Source organism: Maniola jurtina, chromosome 23 (genome assembly GCF_905333055.1).
Source record: "Maniola jurtina chromosome 23, ilManJurt1.1, whole genome shotgun sequence".
In the NCBI taxonomy this organism is placed as follows: Eukaryota; Metazoa; Arthropoda; class Insecta; order Lepidoptera; family Nymphalidae; genus Maniola; species Maniola jurtina.
Window position 1 is genome coordinate 9,813,656 of NC_060051.1, and position 18,389 is coordinate 9,832,044.

Genomic DNA, 18,389 nt, shown 5'->3' on the forward strand with positions numbered 1-18,389 from the left:
TAGGTTGTGTTCCCAGTCTGCTGAGTCTACTATTCTACAGCCAGGGAAATGCGTTTCAATGAGCGTTTCGCTTATTTCTTTGTCATCCTTCGTGTATGTTCCGTCAGCTTTCCTCAGCGAGCCGAGTGTGCGGGTGTTGTCGTCTGCTAGAATCTTACGTATGCGGGCTGCAGTGTCGTTCGACTCTATGCTTGTACAAAACTTAAAACATTATATTATGCTTATAATTTTTTTGATCTTCTAACTTTATTATTCTATTCAAATAGTAAACGATCTTCTAACTATATTATTCTATTCAAATAGTAAACTGCCCAGCTAGACACCTCTTGCTTCACTAACAATAATTATAATGCTGAGGTTGAGATGGCAATCAGACGCCCTGCACACCCGCACGTCACCCGCATCGAGTCAACGCGGGGGCTGTGCGGGTGTGCGGGGCGTTACCTCCCCGATTGCCATTTCAACCTGTCGCGTATTATAGTTGTGAGTGAAGTTAGCAGGAGCTACAAAATCGCGCCGGGTTAGTATTTGAATACAATAGTAATACAACTATTCGGGTTTTATAACTTAAGTAGTTCGGTTTCTCTAAACACCATCTAACCAGTTATTTGCAAAGATATTGGAATCAATTCTTTGTCGTTTAGAAAACTTCACTTGCAACATTTTAATGTGAAAATATTGCAAGTGCAAGTTTTGAATTAGATTCATACTCGTTTCGAATGAATGGAATTGATTATTATAGGCGAGTGTCAGGGCGGAGCGAACACGTGGAAGTCGCAAACAACATCAGTACAGCTCGTCCGCGCAGTGCCCGGCCCGTTGCCGGACCGTGGCCGACACGCTTACTCGCACTTTGGGTGCGTTTTATGCGTGCGGACAGACTGGATGCGATTAGTCATATATTTGCACTCAGTCTGCGCGCTAACATAGTACTTGAAAGGTCGACATTGTTCGCGCGTATTCGCACGAATCAAATTCGTACAAAAACGTATCCGAAGTGCGACTAGCGACTCCATCCACACACGGGTCTGCACTGCGCGGACGCTTCCCTAAATAACACTAACGAGACGCGCACGCACGCGCTAAATAATAATAAATATAAAATAATATCTCTTACGCAATCTTAAATACCCTGTTGATTTCATTTCAAAAACTTATCAAATCCCACCTGAATGACGACAAAATAAATAAATTAAAAAACGCGTTTAAAATACATAGTGCAACGATGCGATCTCCACCGACGCCTACTGCCGTGTTCAGTTACAACCTACCATAGCACTCTGCAGCAGTCTACCACGCACACATCCCTCCCTGCATTCACTGACAACGAGTTTAAAACCCTTGTAGCTGGGTATTTTACTCCGCCCCACAACACCCTACTTGCATCAATATGGCATTAGTGCAAGTCGGTAGGTGTTAAAAGGATCAGTCGGAACTTTACATCAATTTTAATACTACAATTTTAAAATGCAAATCCTGTCACGATCGAACTATAGACTTGTTGCGAACACCTTCACTTTTACACTTGAAATTCTTGCACGAAATGGCATTTGCAACAAATGTATAATTTAGTCGTTATGAAGGATTATGTTTTCATGCTTAATTATAACTTCCATTCAAATTTTTTTGACGCATTTACAGAGTAACAACGGAGATCCACCTCATGTAAATTGAACAAAAAGAAGTCAGTACGCAAATAACAAAAGGATTCATTCATAAATTACGTCACACTCTAATATTTCAAACTTCCCTTTTCGCTTTAGCAATACAAAATATAGTCTTCTCGTACGCACCGGGAGACACCTCCCATGTCGTGTGACGTAACGTATGCAGCATGCGGTGTTGTTATTGAGGAAATGCGTTTTCAGCGTTGGAGACATTCCTACGACTAGGTTGGATGTGAGTGATCGCTGCACTATCCGCGCTCAGCACGAGCCGACCTCACTTCGTACACTTCACATCACTATAATATATATAAATTCTTTCGAGTAAACCTATCATTAACGTATATGTCTTTCTTACGTATGTTATTTCGTTTTTACCTTACATTTAATTTTTTAATCGTTTGTGCAATGAAAATAATTCAACCGAAATGTTCGACGGCTCGGCTGCAGCGCGAGGATTGCTCGAACGCAGAGCGCGCTGCTCGCCGAGCGAGTGCGACGTCGCAACAAGACGTTCCCGACGACACTGGGCCGTCGCCCGTCGACATAAAAATAAAAACATCAACAACATACTAAAGACTTACAAAAATAAAACACGGCCGAGCGACGAGCGCCCGCCGAATGGCAAACGTACAACGAAACAATCGAACCTTCAGCACCCGGTGTAAATATTATGCATTTAAACGTTAAATTAACTCTTAACTCAGGGGCGTAACGAGGAGCCTTAAGATAAGATGGCGCACGATTAATAAAAAATAGATTACAATATTATGTAAAATTATGCTAGTCACTAGCGATCCGAAGCTATGTAACTCATTCGGTAACATTAAGTCGAAGCGCGGCGAGCGAGCCCCGGCCGCGCGGCGCCGCGCGAGACTATCTACAGGAACCTTCGTATTTGTATAATTGAGCTAAGTTGACGCGCGCCCCGCCGCCGCCCGCGCGGCGCCGGAGCTCGCCGCCGCGCAGTAAAAATAAGTACATATACTGTAAAATGCTTAACTCGATTCGTAAACAGCGTAACCGACTCCACGTAACACGTAACTAAATCTAAATAAAAGTGTACATTACACATCATGTAGGCCGCTCCTGTGACTTAGATAAAAACAAATTGTCCGCACGATCGCTCGCGGGAGCCGCGGGGGGCGGGATCATTTTTTTTTTTTGACTAGCCGACACGAATTAGTAAGTGACTAGAACACGAAACATATCATTGGCAAGACGTTTTTTTTTCCTCTGAGGCTCGACCTTTTAAAAGTTCGCATCGAAAATATAGAATGAAAAGGTTTCACCCGACCGCGGAGCGCGCGCAGCGTTCGATAGAAAACTACAAAAATCACAGACATTCCAAATAAATTAAGTACGTAGAGTCGCCCCCCGCCCCCCGCCCCGCACCCGCGCGCGAGCGACCGCGCGCGACGAGCGATCGCGGCGTCCGGCGACTCGCTTAAACGTGTGATTGACCGAAATAAATACATACAATATTTACAAATAAATCCTAAAAATTAAGCTCATCAGTTTGAAAAAGATTAAATTACATCACTAGGTCGGGCGGCGGGCGCGGGCGCGGGCGCGGGAGATTCACGCGCGGCTAACAGAAGCCGCCGAAGCCGACGGAGGGCACGGACGGCACGGCGGGCACGGCCGGCACGCCGCCCGCGTGCTCGCCGTTCTTGTGCAGGTCGATGAGCTGCGGCGCCGACAGGTAGTGCGTCTGCGGACAAACCGTGCCGTGACTCGTCAACTCAAGCAGATCTACTACTAGTGTGTTAAAGCAGAGGCGTACTGTACCTGCTGGTGGTGCGCGGGCGGCGGCCCCGCGTAGCCGTTGTAGTAGGAGTTGTAGGGCGCGTAGGCGGGCGGCACGCCGGGCGCGTAGCCGTACTGCCAGTCGGGCAGGTAGCCCGGCGCCGGCCGCATCAGCTGCGTGCCCCAGCCGCCGCCGTAGCCCACGAACGGTCCGCCGTACCTGCCGCCGCCGACATCGTTAACATTATGCCACAGGTGCACTCTAAATTAATACTCAGGTAAGGTATTCTCATACGTCTATTTGGGTGGATTTACACTTGTCTGTCTGTCAGAGCCTTACAGCTTGTAGTACTCACCCGTTGTTTCCATAGGCGGGCGCGCCGTACGCCGGGTAGGGCGGATACAGGGCGGGGGTGTAGTCGGGCAGCGCGGGCACGGGGGGCGCGCCCTCCCCCGCGCCGCCCGCCCCCGCCACGCTGCCCGCCACGCCGCCGCTCGTCGCGCCGCCCTCCGCGATGGACGGGATCTGGTCGACGAGGGACTCGAGGCCGGAGAGGGACTTGGATGCTACGTCTTGGGACTTGCTCTTGGGCGTGCCGGGGCCCGAGTCCCCGCCGCCCGCGCTGCCGTACTCGCTCGGCGATCCTGACACACAAACATGTCATCATTACGAAAACAGGAACGCTATTTAATATTTGATACCACCTCTAGTTAACGCGAAATACCCGACGACCTTACGTCGTCGATATTCTATCTCCATGCACGAAACGCTCTGCGTTGCCACTACTCATGCATGGCTAAGGTTAACAATACTATTCCGCAATCTGTTTATTTATTTATTTATTCAGATAGAAGTTAGCCCTTGACTGCAACTGGTGGTAAGTGATGTCTAAGATGGAAGCGGGCTAACCTGGGCAGTTTTCACTAAACACATACTCCTTTGGTTTCTATATGGTATCATACCGTTCCTGCCAACTACTATCCAAGACATCTTTTAGGAAACTGTATCCCATCTTAAGCCATTTCATCACTTTCCATAAAGTGTGATTAATAGGTCAAGCGTGCCAATAGTGAATAAAAATATTATAATTAAAACACTGCTTTCAAATTCAAATTCAAATTCAAATTCAAAATGTTTTTATTCAATTAGACTTTTACAAGTTCTTTCGAATCGTCAAAAGCATCTACCACTGGTTCGGAATGCCTTTCCTACCGAGAAGAACCAGCAAGAAACTCGGCGGTTGCTCTTTTCAAAGATTTGATATACAATATTATGCCATGTATAAAAGCAATTGAAGTCCTGCGCATTGCTGGAGCGAATCGAAGTTCAAATCCACGCTTTTTTATCATTTACATAATCTTCGATAGTATAATATGCTTTTCTCAAGAGCATATTTTTAATAGATTTTTTGAACCTGTGTAAAGGCAAGTCCAAAATTGACTGAGGAATTTTGTTATAGAAGATTATACCCATTCCCACAAATGACTTTTGGACCTTCCTGAGACGGAGCGTAGGAGTCGCAAGCCTGTTACGGTGTCTAGTCAGCCTGTTGTGTAGATCGCCAACCTTCTTGTAACTAAGAATATTTTGTCTTACAAAAATTATGTTGTTGTAAATATATTGAGAGGCTACGGTAAGGATACCTATTTCCTTAAATTTTTCTCGAAGTGAATCGCGTGGTTTTAAGTTATAAATTGCGCGTATTGCCCTTTTTTGTAATACAAAAATTCTCCCAATATCTGCCGCTCTACCCCATATTAAGATTCCATAAGACATAATACTATGAAAATAAGCAAAATATACTATCTTTGCGGTCTCCACGTCAGTTAATTGTCGAATCTTTCTAACCGCGTAAGCAGCAGAGCTTAGTTTGCCAGCAAGAGTTGATATATGGGTGCCCCATTGCAGCTTCGCATCTAAGGTTATCCCCAAAAATGTAGTAGTCTCTTCTATTTTCAAAATATCATTATTTATCATTAAATTAATGTTACTTGTGTTCTTGGTATTGGGCAGATATACTTTTAGGTAGGACCAAGTATTTGTGATCTTTTTTTCTGTGTTTTTGTTGTTTTTTCTGTATATTTTTGTTGTGTTTTGTATCGTGTATTGTGTTTGCGCTATAGCCCCAAGTAAAAGAATATTTACTTATTTGCTTGTTTCAATTATTTAATACCACCGCATACAATTAGTACATGGCGTTTCATATTGTAAGAGTATGTTGCAAACGTCATAATTCGCTTTTACATGAGGAAAAATGGTGTATCAAGGAAGGAAGTGACCGCGTGTGGGTCACGTATGGTGGTAGAGAGGGTAGTTACCGGGCGGCGGGTGGTGGTGCTCGGGCGTGGGCACGGCGCGGAAGGGGCCGCGCGCGAACCCCGACTCGCTTTCGCCCGTGGGCGTTGACCTGCAATACAAACCAGTTTACATCATCCTGTTAGAGGAAGCTTGGAGTTAGGTTTAAAAGAATTCTGTAGGAGCTCTTTGGTTTCCGAGATAAAAAGTAGTCTATGCCACTCACCAGCTATATAATTATAACTATGCAAAAAGACCCCGTCGATTCCTTGCTCTATTGCAACGTAATTAAAGGACAACCCAACAAACAAACATTCTCGTATTCGTAATAAGGATAGTGATTCAAATGCGCAGGCATGAAATAGAAAGATGTTTCATTAAATGAATTTTTCAAGTAGTTTTGAATCGCGAAATGCATCTACACCACTACCTAATACGGGATGCCTTGCTTGCCTTGACGCCGGCGGTAGGACAGTTCAAAGATTCGAGCATGATTTCACAATTTCCGCTAACTTCCCTCACAAATGTAATAAAACTGGCGACATACTGAAGTTGTGAGTTAGGACTTAGGAGGTGCAACATTACGCCTTGCGTATACACACACTCACCTATTATAATTGCTAGGATACATAGAGGGGTGTAGTTGATCTAACCGTGGACTGTCTCCCACGCCATTTCCTGCAAAAATATTCATATTTTTTAGTGAATTTCAAACAAGTAAGTTTCAGTTATGCCAAAACGACCGGCTGTGCGTCGTTTTAGTTGGTATAACTTTTACGTTGCATGATGGTCTCCCATGGCTATTTTTACGTATAATAGTGAACTAAACAAAATTGGTCCTTCGAACCGGAGACCTTTTTTTAAGAAGTATTTACGTTGAATTCACACTGTTTAAATGTTAAAAATTTTACTAGATGTGTAAGCAAAATTGGGATTTTGTTACATGCAGTCCGTCTATAAAGTCTGGGCTAGGGCTAGCACGATTAAGCGCTACAACGCTTTTTTAACTAGCTACCTTGGTCTTGCGGGTAGTGTTCGGCGCTGTACCGCATCCGCTCCGCGTCGCCGAACAGCGCCGCGCCGAACGCGCCCGCGCCGCCCGCCCCGCCGCCGCCGCCCGCCGGGGACAGCTCCGCGCCGCCGGGGTTGCTTTGCTGCACATGAACATCATAAATGATGGTGGGAAGCAATAGGCCGTTTACTTCACAACCCCTCCCCTCTCCTTAAGTGGAGTAATGTTGCAGTGGGAGAGCACACCTTATTGTAGTCGGAGAGCGAGGAGTTGCTGTTGCTGCCGGGATGCATGTCGGTGCTGCCCATGGGGCTGTGGTCGTCGCGCGGCGGCTCGAAGTCCAGCGCCGCCATGCCGGGCGACACGGGCCCGGGCGACGAGATGGCGGCGCCGATCTCGCTCGACAGCTCCGCGCCGAACGCGCCGCCGCCGCCGCCGCCGCTCGAGCCCGACGTGCCGCTCTGCGGGTACAGTGCCACTTGTTATACTACGAGCTAATACTTACACTGTTTAACATTTTAGCGATTAGCGACTGTCGACCTTGGTCGACACGTGGACTCTTGAGTCCACGTGCTTTTTATCTCATACGTCGATGTTAATCGTCCACAGCTTCAGTACTGCGGGAATTTCGAAAAATCCATCCTTATCACTCGTCTATTTACTGAGAACCTATGTGCAAAAATTCAACTGTGCAGGTCAAGGGACTTGAAACTGAGCGTTGATGAGTCAGGACTTCATTGTATGAGAAAGTCTTATAGTGACTACAAGTATAATAATGCAATACCGACTCACCGTATCACAAACCTGCGTGAAGTGGTGCGAGTCGGTGTAGGCGGCGGGGGTGAGCGGCGCGGGCGCGGGCGACGAGTGGTGGCTGTAGGGCGTGTGCGCGGGCGACGGCGTGTACGAGTGCAGCGCACCGGCGCCCGCGGGCGACGCGGCGGGGAAGGGCGTGCTGCCGCCGCCCACGCTGCCCACGCCCGCCGGCGCGGGCGAGCGCGCGAACCCGCTGTTGGAACCCTGCACCCACAAACACGAGGATTACACTTTGCCTACATAACATGCGCATTACTCGGCAACATTGTAATATTGGGTCGGCGGTCACCTGTGAGTCTCTCGCGAAGGACAGGCCCTCGTGCGAGAAGCGCGGCTGCGGCTGCGCGGCCGGGCTGGGCTGCTGGCGGTAGGCGGCCGGGCTGCTGGCGTACAGCGGCGAGCGCGCCGCGAACCCGCGCCCCACGCCGCCGCTCACGCCGCCCACGCCGCCCACCCCCGGCGACCCGTAGCCCGGCCGCGGCGGCGACGGCGCGGAGAACGGCGCCGGACTCGACGGAAACTGCTACGGAGAAGTACAACGTTAACGCAATGGGAATTAAATATACATCAAAGCTAACAAATCAGTGAAAATATTTTCGGAACCCATCAATAAATGATTGAGTAATTAATTATTTAAGTTTGGGTATTACTACGCAATAAAGTGCAATTCAGCTCGCACAGCGCTGCGGTCTAACCTTTAACAACGCCTTTCTTCGTATCACGTAAGCTCTCTTTCTCTCTCTTTATGAGATCGAAGATTGGACGCTGTCGTCTGGGATCAGTGAGGAAGGGAGGTCGTTGTAGTTACCTGCGGCTGCGGCGTGCTGGACAGGCGCTGCGGGCCCGGCGAGTAGGGCTGCGAGCGCGGCGACGCGTAGTGGCGCGGCGACGCCGCGTAGCCGCCCGGCGACGCGTAGCCGCGCGACAGCCCCAGCGCGCCGCCCACCTCCAGCGGCGCCTCCAGCCCGCCGCCTGGACAGTGCCACACATCACTTATTTACTTTCATTTTCACAGCACAATTTGTAGACCAACACACAAGAATTAACTTACACTTTACTAGATCATTAAAATCAAAATGGCGGCCATTAATTCCAATTAGCAGTAGCAGTAGATAGTTACTCACCGTTGTTGGGCTGGTAGTAGGGCTCGGCGTCGGGCAGGTGCTGCGGCTGCTGGTGCGGGTGCTGCACGCCGTACATGACGCCGCCGCCCAGCGGCGACGCCATCTGCGGGAACTCGCCGTGCAGGAACTGCTCGTGCGGCAGCGACAGCGACGACAGCGCCGGCTGCAGCATCGCGTTCGACTGCTGCAACACGCACGCCGTCAGAACCTCCTCAGTACAACCTTACCATCAATCCTGTTACATCAATATCCCATCCCCCTCATAAGTCATAACCAATACACCGTCCCGTTTGTAATTCGAGCTCACCTGTTGCTGTTGCTGCTGCTGCTGTTGTTGTTGTTGCTGCTGTTGCTGCTGCTGCTGCAGCAGGAACTGTTGCTCCTCAGGCCTTATCTTCTTAGGTCTCCCCCTCTTTTTCTTGGGGGGATTTTCCCCGTTGGGGTCCAGGGTGGGGGGCGGGCGCGGCGCGCGAGGCGCGCGGGGTGTGGGCGGCGCCACCTCGCCGTTCTCCAGCTTCACCTTCTTGGGGCGGCCGCGCTTCTTCTTGAGCGGAACCTCGGTGCCGTCCTCGAGGATGATGGTGTCTCCCGGCTCGGGCTCCATCGTCAGCCTGAAAGTAGACTCCCTTTGGTACAGTATTTTTAATCTGCCGTTCACGAGTCATAAGTTACAGAACAACTAAATCATAGCTCGTCGCTTTTAAATTGAAAGCTAACTATAATGAGCTTAAAGCGGCGTCCAGTAAACTATTGACTGGACGCCGCTTCAAGTCCGCTGATAACTTGACCAGTAAACTTGATCGTGTATGGCCAGCGTCAGATTTTGGTAGTTTTTAATGGTAAGGGATTCCAGAATTGTATCCAATTTCTTGGTGCATGTTAGAAGTCTGCAGAATTTCAGAAGGTGCTTTGTCTTGTGGCAAATATTGGAGGCAGTTCAGTAACGAGGCAGCAGGGTGACAGTGGGTATTAGCCATTAGATAACAGGTGGTAGATAATATAGAACAGGTAATATAGATGGAACATAGCAGGAAGGTGATAAAATAAGTAACTCAAAAAGGGTAGAGGGACGTGCGAAGCTTGGAATGGGAGGGAACGGGAAACGGAAGCCGGAAGTGTGTTCCACACCCTAGCAGTGCGATAAGGTACCTCCGGATCTCCATCTCCTCGTGCGGCCGGCGGCCCGTGGTGTCGGGGAAGACCAGCTCCGCCTCGTCCACGTGGGGCAGCAAGCCGTTGAGGTAGTCGCGGAACTTCTTGAGCGCCGCGTAGAACGGCACCTTGTCCGCGGCGCGCGGCAGCTGCGCGCAGCGCGCCGACGACGACGGCATCACCCACATGTACTGCAACACCACCACCCACGGGTTTACTGCCAGGACTCGGTACACATATGCACATTCGAAACACCATTTTGCTATAATTTCTATCTGGAACTTTGGATTAAAGGAATTTATTTTTATCAATCCATCAATCCCCACATGACTGGTGTACAAAATCACAGATTATTATTATTTTTTAGCGTAAAATAATTGTTTAATCATTCACGAGTTATAATCATCAACAAAAGAGTTTTGAAGAAGGAATTGCAATTATTTTTATCCCCATATTGAAGAGCAGGCGGGCAAACAGCGCAGGTGGAAAGCTACTAACTTCCACCACGCAAGCATTAATTCCGAATACAATAGTTTTGGTGTCGACCTTCCACCCCGAGCCGAGCTCGCCGTTGAACACGGCCACCTTAGGGCTCCAGTCTGCAGTTACTCAGTGACATACTCACAGTGTTGGTGCCCGCGATGGTGTCGGGCTGCTTGCCGAAGCAGAAGTCCTTCTTGCCGGAGAACACCTCGTAGATGAGCTTGCCGTTGAACACGGCCACCTTGGGGCGGAAGGTCTGCAGCTTCTCCAGCAGCACGGCCGAGCCCTCCTTGATCTCGCGCCGCGTCAGGTCGGCGGAGCCCTTCGTGGGCCGGGAGACCATGTTCGTGAAGCCGATCCCGAAGTTTAACAGCTGTGAGGGAAAGTTGACCTTACTATTTGCCAATTTTGACATACTTATGATTATTAACACCGCAGAAAGATTATCTGTGATATGTTCTCAGACATGAACCATACCATCCGTAACATGCCTCACGCCCGTACCATCGGAGCTATAGGCTACGTTGGTGCGGGCACATCATGCGAAGAAGAGATGACTACCCAGTAAGGAAAGTACTGAATATCCCTACCAAATCACGAGGAAGAGAAAAACTCCCAGCTACATGGTCCAATGTCGAGAGGCGAGACGTCTTTTAACATCTCGCCGATGACAACGCAGGACAGAAAATCCTGGCGCTATTTACAAGGCCCGACCCCGAATGAAATAGGACAAGGGCAAGAGAAAGAAGTTCTCAGATAGGACTATAGTACCGTATCATGATAAGCAACATTGAGGGAAAGAGAAATATCGGTAAATGAGCCAGGATGATGGAATCCACTATGGGGTTGAAACGCCAAAGGGTCATTCGATAAGCAAGATTAAAGTACTTCTCATTCAATTAAAAGCCGCGGTTAGGGCAGAAACTGAAAGCACCAAAATTACTAGTGTCAAAATCGATCTTGATTCAAAAAAACGCTCTAAAAATTCTAATTTTACGTAATGCCTGTCCACGACAGATCTATTCTCGTCAGCTGCGGCAAAAACTACATTTTATACAATTGATCAGTCACGCTCGGATCTAGACAAGCCGGCATCGAAATGAATTGCTACAAGCACTATCGTAACTTCTATGTATCTACGATATTACAAATGTAATGAATAAAATGTTGATATGTAAACCATCTCTCCCTCATAAAAATCAATCTTCTTTCCTACATAATTACATTATATTATAATATAAAAGGAAAAGCTAACTGATTGAATGACTCACTGACTGATATATTAATGCACAGCTCAAACTACTAAATCGGACTGAAATTTCGCATGCAGATGGCTATTATGACATAGACATCCGCTAAGAAAGGAATTTTGAATCTTCAACCTCTAAAGCTGTAAAATAGGGGATTAAAATTTGCGCAGTCCATGCGGGTGCCGCCGCGAACATAAGCTAGTAACTTTTTTTCTTTCAAAAGAGTATTAACCATGTTTATCATGACTAATATTCCCTTTTTCATCCAACTAAGCGTAAAACTTGTGCTAGGAGTGGGTACGACAATAGTGCAATGGGTGGGGTTTGAACCGCCGACCTTTCGGATTCAGTCCGCTCCTCTGACCGTTGAGCTATCGTAGCACTTAAACTGACCTTGTAGTCCTCGTCCGCGCTCATCTGCTCGCGGGTGAGGCCGGAGAGGTAGAGGCACTTCCAGAAGTGGTTCCCCGGGCCCGCGTAGTGGTGGCCCTTGTACGCCGCGAACAGCCCCGGGTTGATGCCGATCTGCGAATGTCAACCGCCACGTTACCGACATGCTCATCTCCTCTGTCTCCGCTCCATGCCACTCTACATAATAGAACTTAGAACATTGTTTTGAAAATGGTGGATTACATGACTTAAGTAAGAAGTATATTCAAAAGCACTTGTAAAAGTTTATTCAATTTATGTAACGCGTGGATAGATCGTGTGCGTGGAGGGTGGACCTAAAAATGGGAGGTTTTCTGATTCATGTGTAGGACCTCAATGATTTGTTATTGACGAGTATTTTACTATTTTATCTATATATTGTGCCTTTTCACTGGTTTAATAGCTACCACAAGGACCCTAATTCAAAGTTTTCTATCCTAAGTTTTCAGTCTCAACACGAACCTTTTCTAATTTTTTTATGTAGAGACAGGCTTGCGCTTGACAACGATATGCCTAATAAAGGGCAATGATGAGGCTAGGTTGGACGGCGCTAGCCTAGAAGATGCCTCTGCACTCTTACCTTGGAAGGTATTTAGGATAACCTAAATAACTTCAAGTTAAGAGTGCAGAGGGTATGATGTGTACCCTGTCACATATAAATGTGACAGGATACACATCATACCGGTCGGTCATCACCTTCGACACCTTAGCACTCTCTACTCCCCCTATGGCAAAACAGAGAGTGCAACTGTGTTTGGTGCCACACTCAAGTGCATATAATATCTCTTACGCAATTAGCTCGTCCCTGTTGAAATTGATTGAATGTCCAGAAGAATATTATTAAGGCCTTTAAGACCGGGTTTGACCGCCCTAGGTACTGAAATACATACGATGCAGCGAAGCCCATGATGTTTGCGGTCGAGGTGGCTTTACCCAAACAACCACTATTGACCAAAGTTTTGCCGCCTTCTATCGGTCGGTGGGCTGTGACCCGCAGTGTGCGTGCTGTCTCCGTCGACTGACCGTATGAAGTCACTAGTCTATGGCTACGGCTAGGAGTCGTATGGGCGTGATCGTACTCACAATGATGATGTCGAGGTTCTCGGCGAGGTGGTCGGGCAGCGTGCGGCGCGACACCTCCTCCTCGCTCATGCCGTTGAAGCGGTCGTGCTTCTTGCGCTCCTTCACCGGCCGCGGCAGGTGTATGAAGTCACTAGTCTATGGCTACGGCTAGGAGTCGTATGGGCGTGATCGTACTCACAATGATGATGTCGAGGTTCTCGGCGAGGTGGTCGGGCAGCGTGCGGCGCGACACCTCCTCCTCGCTCATGCCGTTGAAGCGGTCGTGCTTCTTGCGCTCCTTCACCGGCCGCGGCAGGTGTATGAAGTCACTAGTCTATGGCTACGGCTAGGAGTCGTATGGGCGTGATCGTACTCACAATGATGATGTCGAGGTTCTCGGCGAGGTGGTCGGGCAGCGTGCGGCGCGACACCTCCTCCTCGCTCATGCCGTTGAAGCGGTCGTGCTTCTTGCGCTCCTTCACCGGCCGCGGCAGGTGTATGAAGTCACTAGTCTATGGCTACGGCTAGGAGTCGTATGGGCGTGATCGTACTCACAATGATGATGTCGAGGTTCTCGGCGAGGTGGTCGGGCAGCGTGCGGCGCGACACCTCCTCCTCGCTCATGCCGTTGAAGCGGTCGTACTTCTTGCGCTCCTTCACCGGCCGCGGCAGGTGTATGAAGTCACTAGTCTATGGCTACGGCTAGGAGTCGTATGGGCGTGATCGTACTCACAATGATGATGTCGAGGTTCTCGGCGAGGTGGTCGGGCAGCGTGCGGCGCGACACCTCCTCCTCGCTCATGCCGTTGAAGCGGTCGTGCTTCTTGCGCTCCTTCACCGGCCGCGGCAGCCCGTCCATCACGCCCTCCACCTTAATCTCCATGCTGGAAAACACATACAACCCTGTTTAGGTCTTTGTCTAAGGTAATTTTACATAGGAATCTAAGTTAATAATTCTTATCGACTGGTTAATTAACTGACTATATGCTTGGAGTTTCTCTACGTGATTGAATCAGAAATGAGGAGATCCGCAGGAGAACCAGAGTAACCGATATAGAGACCGGACGGGTCAGGCATGTCCGACGAAATACATGACTTTGACCTATCTTAATACATTTATTTATAAAGGACTAGCTAATGCCTGCAACTTCGTCCGCGTGGATTTAGGGTTTAAGAATACCGTTGGTACTCTTTTTTTACCCGACTATTGACTATATCCATGCATAAAATTAGGTCGATCCGTTGCTCCGCTGCGGCATGATTGAAGGACAAACCAAGAAACAAACACACTCTCGCATGTATAATTCGTTTTTGAAAAAGCGTAATTAGCCATATTATGAGCTTAATGGCAGTTATTTGGTAACCACAGCCGGCCAATTTGATCTACTAGTACACGTATCTTTGCACGTGAATACAAAAACGTGTTCCTCATTACCGATTTATTGCGCCATTATGTTCCGCTACGATCTAAAGCTGCTCTATAAACACCGAGTCTAGCAACCGTACAGTTGGGTAACGCGGGGACTTCCCTTTCAACACAATTCACGTCACTAGCAGGCATCAATGTTTATTTATTTATATATTTATTCTATTTCGATACATCAACAGCAAGTTCAAGCGCTTAAGGGGCGTGAGACGGGCCTGCCCGCGAAATTCGAATTTAATTTGGTTTTCGCAATTTTTAAACTAACGTAGGCTCATGGTATTTTAATTGAGGCAATGGCAGTATTATCCTCACAGGTTTATATAAAAATCTTTACTTGGAAGGGTCCAGTTTAAGAAATTAATTATAGTATCGACTATTCTCACAAATTAGTCAATTAAAATACAATTGTCGCAATTAAAATACCATAAGCCTACGTTGTCGTATTAGTTTACGAATTGCGAAAAACCAAATTAAATTTGAATTTCGCAGGCAGGCCCGTCTCATGCCCCTTAAATTAAAAAATATACATGTTACCTACATTTGAAGGCAAGCTATGAAATAACTAGGTTTCTTTGATTTCAAGTCACCTTTAGCCTATTATTTGACAGATATTATTTCAGGATCAAATCGAGTGTTCCCATACTCTAGTTTTATGACAATCATTTTATTAGTGAACGTTTGCATCACCTATACAAATATCTCTTATGGTGTAAAATAAAGTACATATATTTTAATTTAATTGCGTTCATTAACGTCATTTTTTTTACTGTTGCTTTTACTGCAGTTTGTAAAAGGTGCATTCTATACAAGTTCTCACTGTACAATTGCTACACTGTGACACGATAATATATCTCATCACATTATAATAATAATACTTTGTTCTGACAAAAGCTTCAATTTTTGACGCTCACATAATAACACACCATGATGAACATGTTACGAACTACATATTTATTGGTGTTTTTACAGTAAAGTATAAATCAAAAATGGATGTTAATACTGGGACGATAAGAAAAGAGAATCAGTTCCTTCTGGCGTTGCGTAGAAATACGAATAAATCGTTTTTTTCCAAAATGAAGTTATGATGAATTAAAATGTAGTAATATGTCACTCGGAACATAATAACGAATCGCTTGACACTCATTCATCAATATCGGCACTCAGGCACTAGTTTAGGCGCTACGGTGGATTGCATATACGTACATAGACTGCAAATAACATAACCCATCCTTTTGGCTTTACCGTAGTCGGGTAAAAAATCGGTCAAGTGCGAGTCGGACTCGCACAGGAAGGGTTTCGTACCATCGTAGACAACACTTTTTCATGGCGGTAATTTTGAAATGTTTAGTATTTGTTTTCATAGCGGCAATAGAAATATTGTGAAAGTTTCAGATCTCTACCTATGATGGTTCACGAAATACAACCCGCTGACAGACAGACGGACTGACAGAGGTGTCCTAGTGATAGGATCCCGTCGGCACCTTTCGGGTACGGAACTCTAAATAGTAGCATCGCATAAATATATTACCTACTTATAGTATAACTACAGCGCGGCGGACGCGATGTGTTTGAGCAGATTCCAAAATATGATAATTTTTTGCGTCGAAGACCTCGGGTTGCGTCAGTGGCTGAGTGTTGGTGCCATTTGCATGCTAATTGTCGGCCAGCCATAATCTGGGCTGCGAGTTATTGTGGCCTAACAAAAAATTTATGGCTTTATTAATATGCTTCGCGAAGAATGATCTAAGTGCTGCTGTGTGGTACCAAGTGGTGTGCATGATTCCTAGTGCCAATTCGCACTAGGCTAGCGTGGCAGGTTATGACCTAAGCCCGTGCTCAGTACCCGAGACCCGTGTTCAGTAGTTGGCCGACGATGTATGTCTGTCAGTCTGTTACCTTTTCACGGCTTAAGGTCCGATTTCCACCTTAGCGGAACGTGGCGTTCAGTGGGCCCCAGACTTTTTAAAATATGACGTGATGATTCTTTCACGTCATCTATTAAGAATCTGATTGGTCGACTGAACACAGGGATGTGTTCACTCGACACGGTAGGCCGTAGGACGTTTCTGCCGCCAACTATACGTGAAAAACAAAACTAAACCTGCACACTAAACGTCCCTCGTATCTAAAGCACCGAGCAAAGCGCATGTTTTGGCGAGTTCGTCTGCTGTTTGTTTACGTTTTAAATGCTAACTGCAAAGGAGGAATAAAATAAATGTCTTAGAATTTCCGTCGAGACATGCACATTTTCCTTAAAAAGTTTTCCTTCAACTCGGTGTACGATGAATTGTTAACGATTACTTCGGCTAGCATGAAAACTCAAATAAGTCATTTATGTATCATCATCATAGTAAAGTAAGGTCGACCCATCACCGGCCCACTACTGAGAACGGGTCTCCTCTCAGAATGAGAAGGGCTTCAGGGCATCATACTGGTTCAGTACGAATTGGCATACTTCACACGCATTTGAGCCGTGGCATACGCTGGGTAAATAAATAATTAAAGTTACAGAAATCTGCTAAAATCTTCATCCATCCACCAAAAGTCATCAGACTATAGATGATCAGTTTTATACGTGCGAAGTTGGGGTGGGTCACTAGTTAAGTATAGAATGTATGAGCGTATCTTCCAACGGGCTTTAAAATTTCTTCTGACCGATAATATTGCTGATAATAATTATTATATGCGGCCAGCCTTAATCAGATGATCCGCTACTTTAAGAAATCGGTCAAGTGCGAGTCGCACTCGCACACGAAGGGTTCCGTACCATCGCACAACCAATAACACTGTTTAATCTTTACAATTTGCATGGCAGCAATTTTAAAATTTATAGTATTTGGTGTTATAGCGGCAATATTTAGTGAACATTTCAACTCTCTACCTATTATGTTTCACGAGATACAGCCCGCTGACAGACAAACGGACGTTAGTGATAGGGTCCCGTCGGCATGGCACCATTCGGGGACGGAACCCTATAAACATTCAAAAACCGGACCAGTGCCATTTGCATATCAGAATCAGTGTTCGGTAATTAGAATATCTCTTACCGCAAACCATTGCATTAATTAAAGTATGAGATACAGAAGGTCCTTTAAAAAATAAAATTAAAACTCATGGATCGTTAAGTCTTCGAGACCAATACCAAGGCTTACGCAGTACGACTTTACGTGCGCTCCGAGGCACGGAGGTTTTCTCTATTAGTACGTAGATTCCCAAGGGTTTGACAAAATCCAACGGCACGTTTAAAAATCTAAATCCTGACAAATGGCGGGAGAAAGTTAATTGCCTGATAGTGTCATTTCACAAACACAGGTGCATTCTCTATTTGTTTCGTCTCATAGCCCGACGCGATGGGGCGGCAATCCGACCACACCGAAGAGAACTTAGACGCAGGACACGAATGTTTTCATATTAATACGTAGGTTCCCACTGAGGGTTTTGAGCAATTCAACGGGATGTTCTAAAAATGGCGATCTCGGCCAATTTCTACAGAAAATAGCCAAGTGTGCGCGCAAATGCAGATGCATTCTCTACCTAGAGGAAGAGAATAGCGTCTTTTCCCTTCTTGTAATAGTGCGATGGGCAATTCAAAACAAACTGAGAGAGCAGCTTTACATGCTCTCTGAGACACGGAACTTCTCTCTAGTAGTACCTCCGTAGATCCCCACTAAGGATTTCGAAAAATCCCAACGGGATGTTTAAAAAACCTAAATCCACGCGGACAGTGGCGGGAGAAAGTTAGTATTCTTATATGAATTGACACACAGTCTAGTTGTAAGAGTCGATCCGAAGGAAATCGGATTGGTCGCGGCCAATTTCCGCAATCGGCGATGCTTTGAAGGTCGCTTCCAATTTGCAGCGTGTCTTAATAAGAGTTACGGCCGCGTTACATCGTGCGAGCCCACCCCACACAGTACACATATGTG

At 46.8% G+C, this 18,389-nt stretch overlaps 1 protein-coding gene across 7 annotated transcripts in view; it reads right to left on the reverse strand.

The window, feature by feature from the left end:
* Positions 1 to 271: 271 nt before the first annotated feature.
* LOC123877273 (trithorax group protein osa) overlaps positions 272 to 18,389 on the reverse strand; it is an 83,618-nt gene continuing 65,500 nt past the window's right edge. For 2 of the 7 annotated variants that reach the window (XM_045923886.1, XM_045923892.1), the window contains exons 4-19: positions 13,771 to 13,921; positions 11,940 to 12,071; positions 10,439 to 10,669; positions 9,811 to 10,004; positions 8,969 to 9,287; positions 8,662 to 8,848; positions 8,346 to 8,509; positions 7,827 to 8,060; positions 7,514 to 7,741; positions 6,967 to 7,182; positions 6,725 to 6,863; positions 6,318 to 6,387; positions 5,733 to 5,821; positions 3,770 to 4,058; positions 3,456 to 3,633; positions 272 to 3,378 (exon numbers count right to left, since the gene is read on the reverse strand). In XM_045923886.1, coding sequence (XP_045779842.1) covers positions 3,256 to 3,378; positions 3,456 to 3,633; positions 3,770 to 4,058; positions 5,733 to 5,821; positions 6,318 to 6,387; positions 6,725 to 6,863; positions 6,967 to 7,182; positions 7,514 to 7,741; positions 7,827 to 8,060; positions 8,346 to 8,509; positions 8,662 to 8,848; positions 8,969 to 9,287; positions 9,811 to 10,004; positions 10,439 to 10,669; positions 11,940 to 12,071; positions 13,771 to 13,921 — 2,944 coding nt within the window. In that variant the 3' untranslated portion in view covers positions 272 to 3,255. Of the gene's footprint in view, positions 3,379 to 3,455; positions 3,634 to 3,769; positions 4,059 to 5,732; positions 5,822 to 6,317; positions 6,388 to 6,724; positions 6,864 to 6,966; positions 7,183 to 7,513; positions 7,742 to 7,826; positions 8,061 to 8,345; positions 8,510 to 8,661; positions 8,850 to 8,968; positions 9,288 to 9,810; positions 10,005 to 10,438; positions 10,670 to 11,939; positions 12,072 to 13,770; positions 13,922 to 18,389 lie in introns of all 7 variants that reach the window. The other 5 variants (XM_045923893.1, XM_045923890.1, XM_045923891.1 and 2 more) reach the window with 5 other exon arrangements.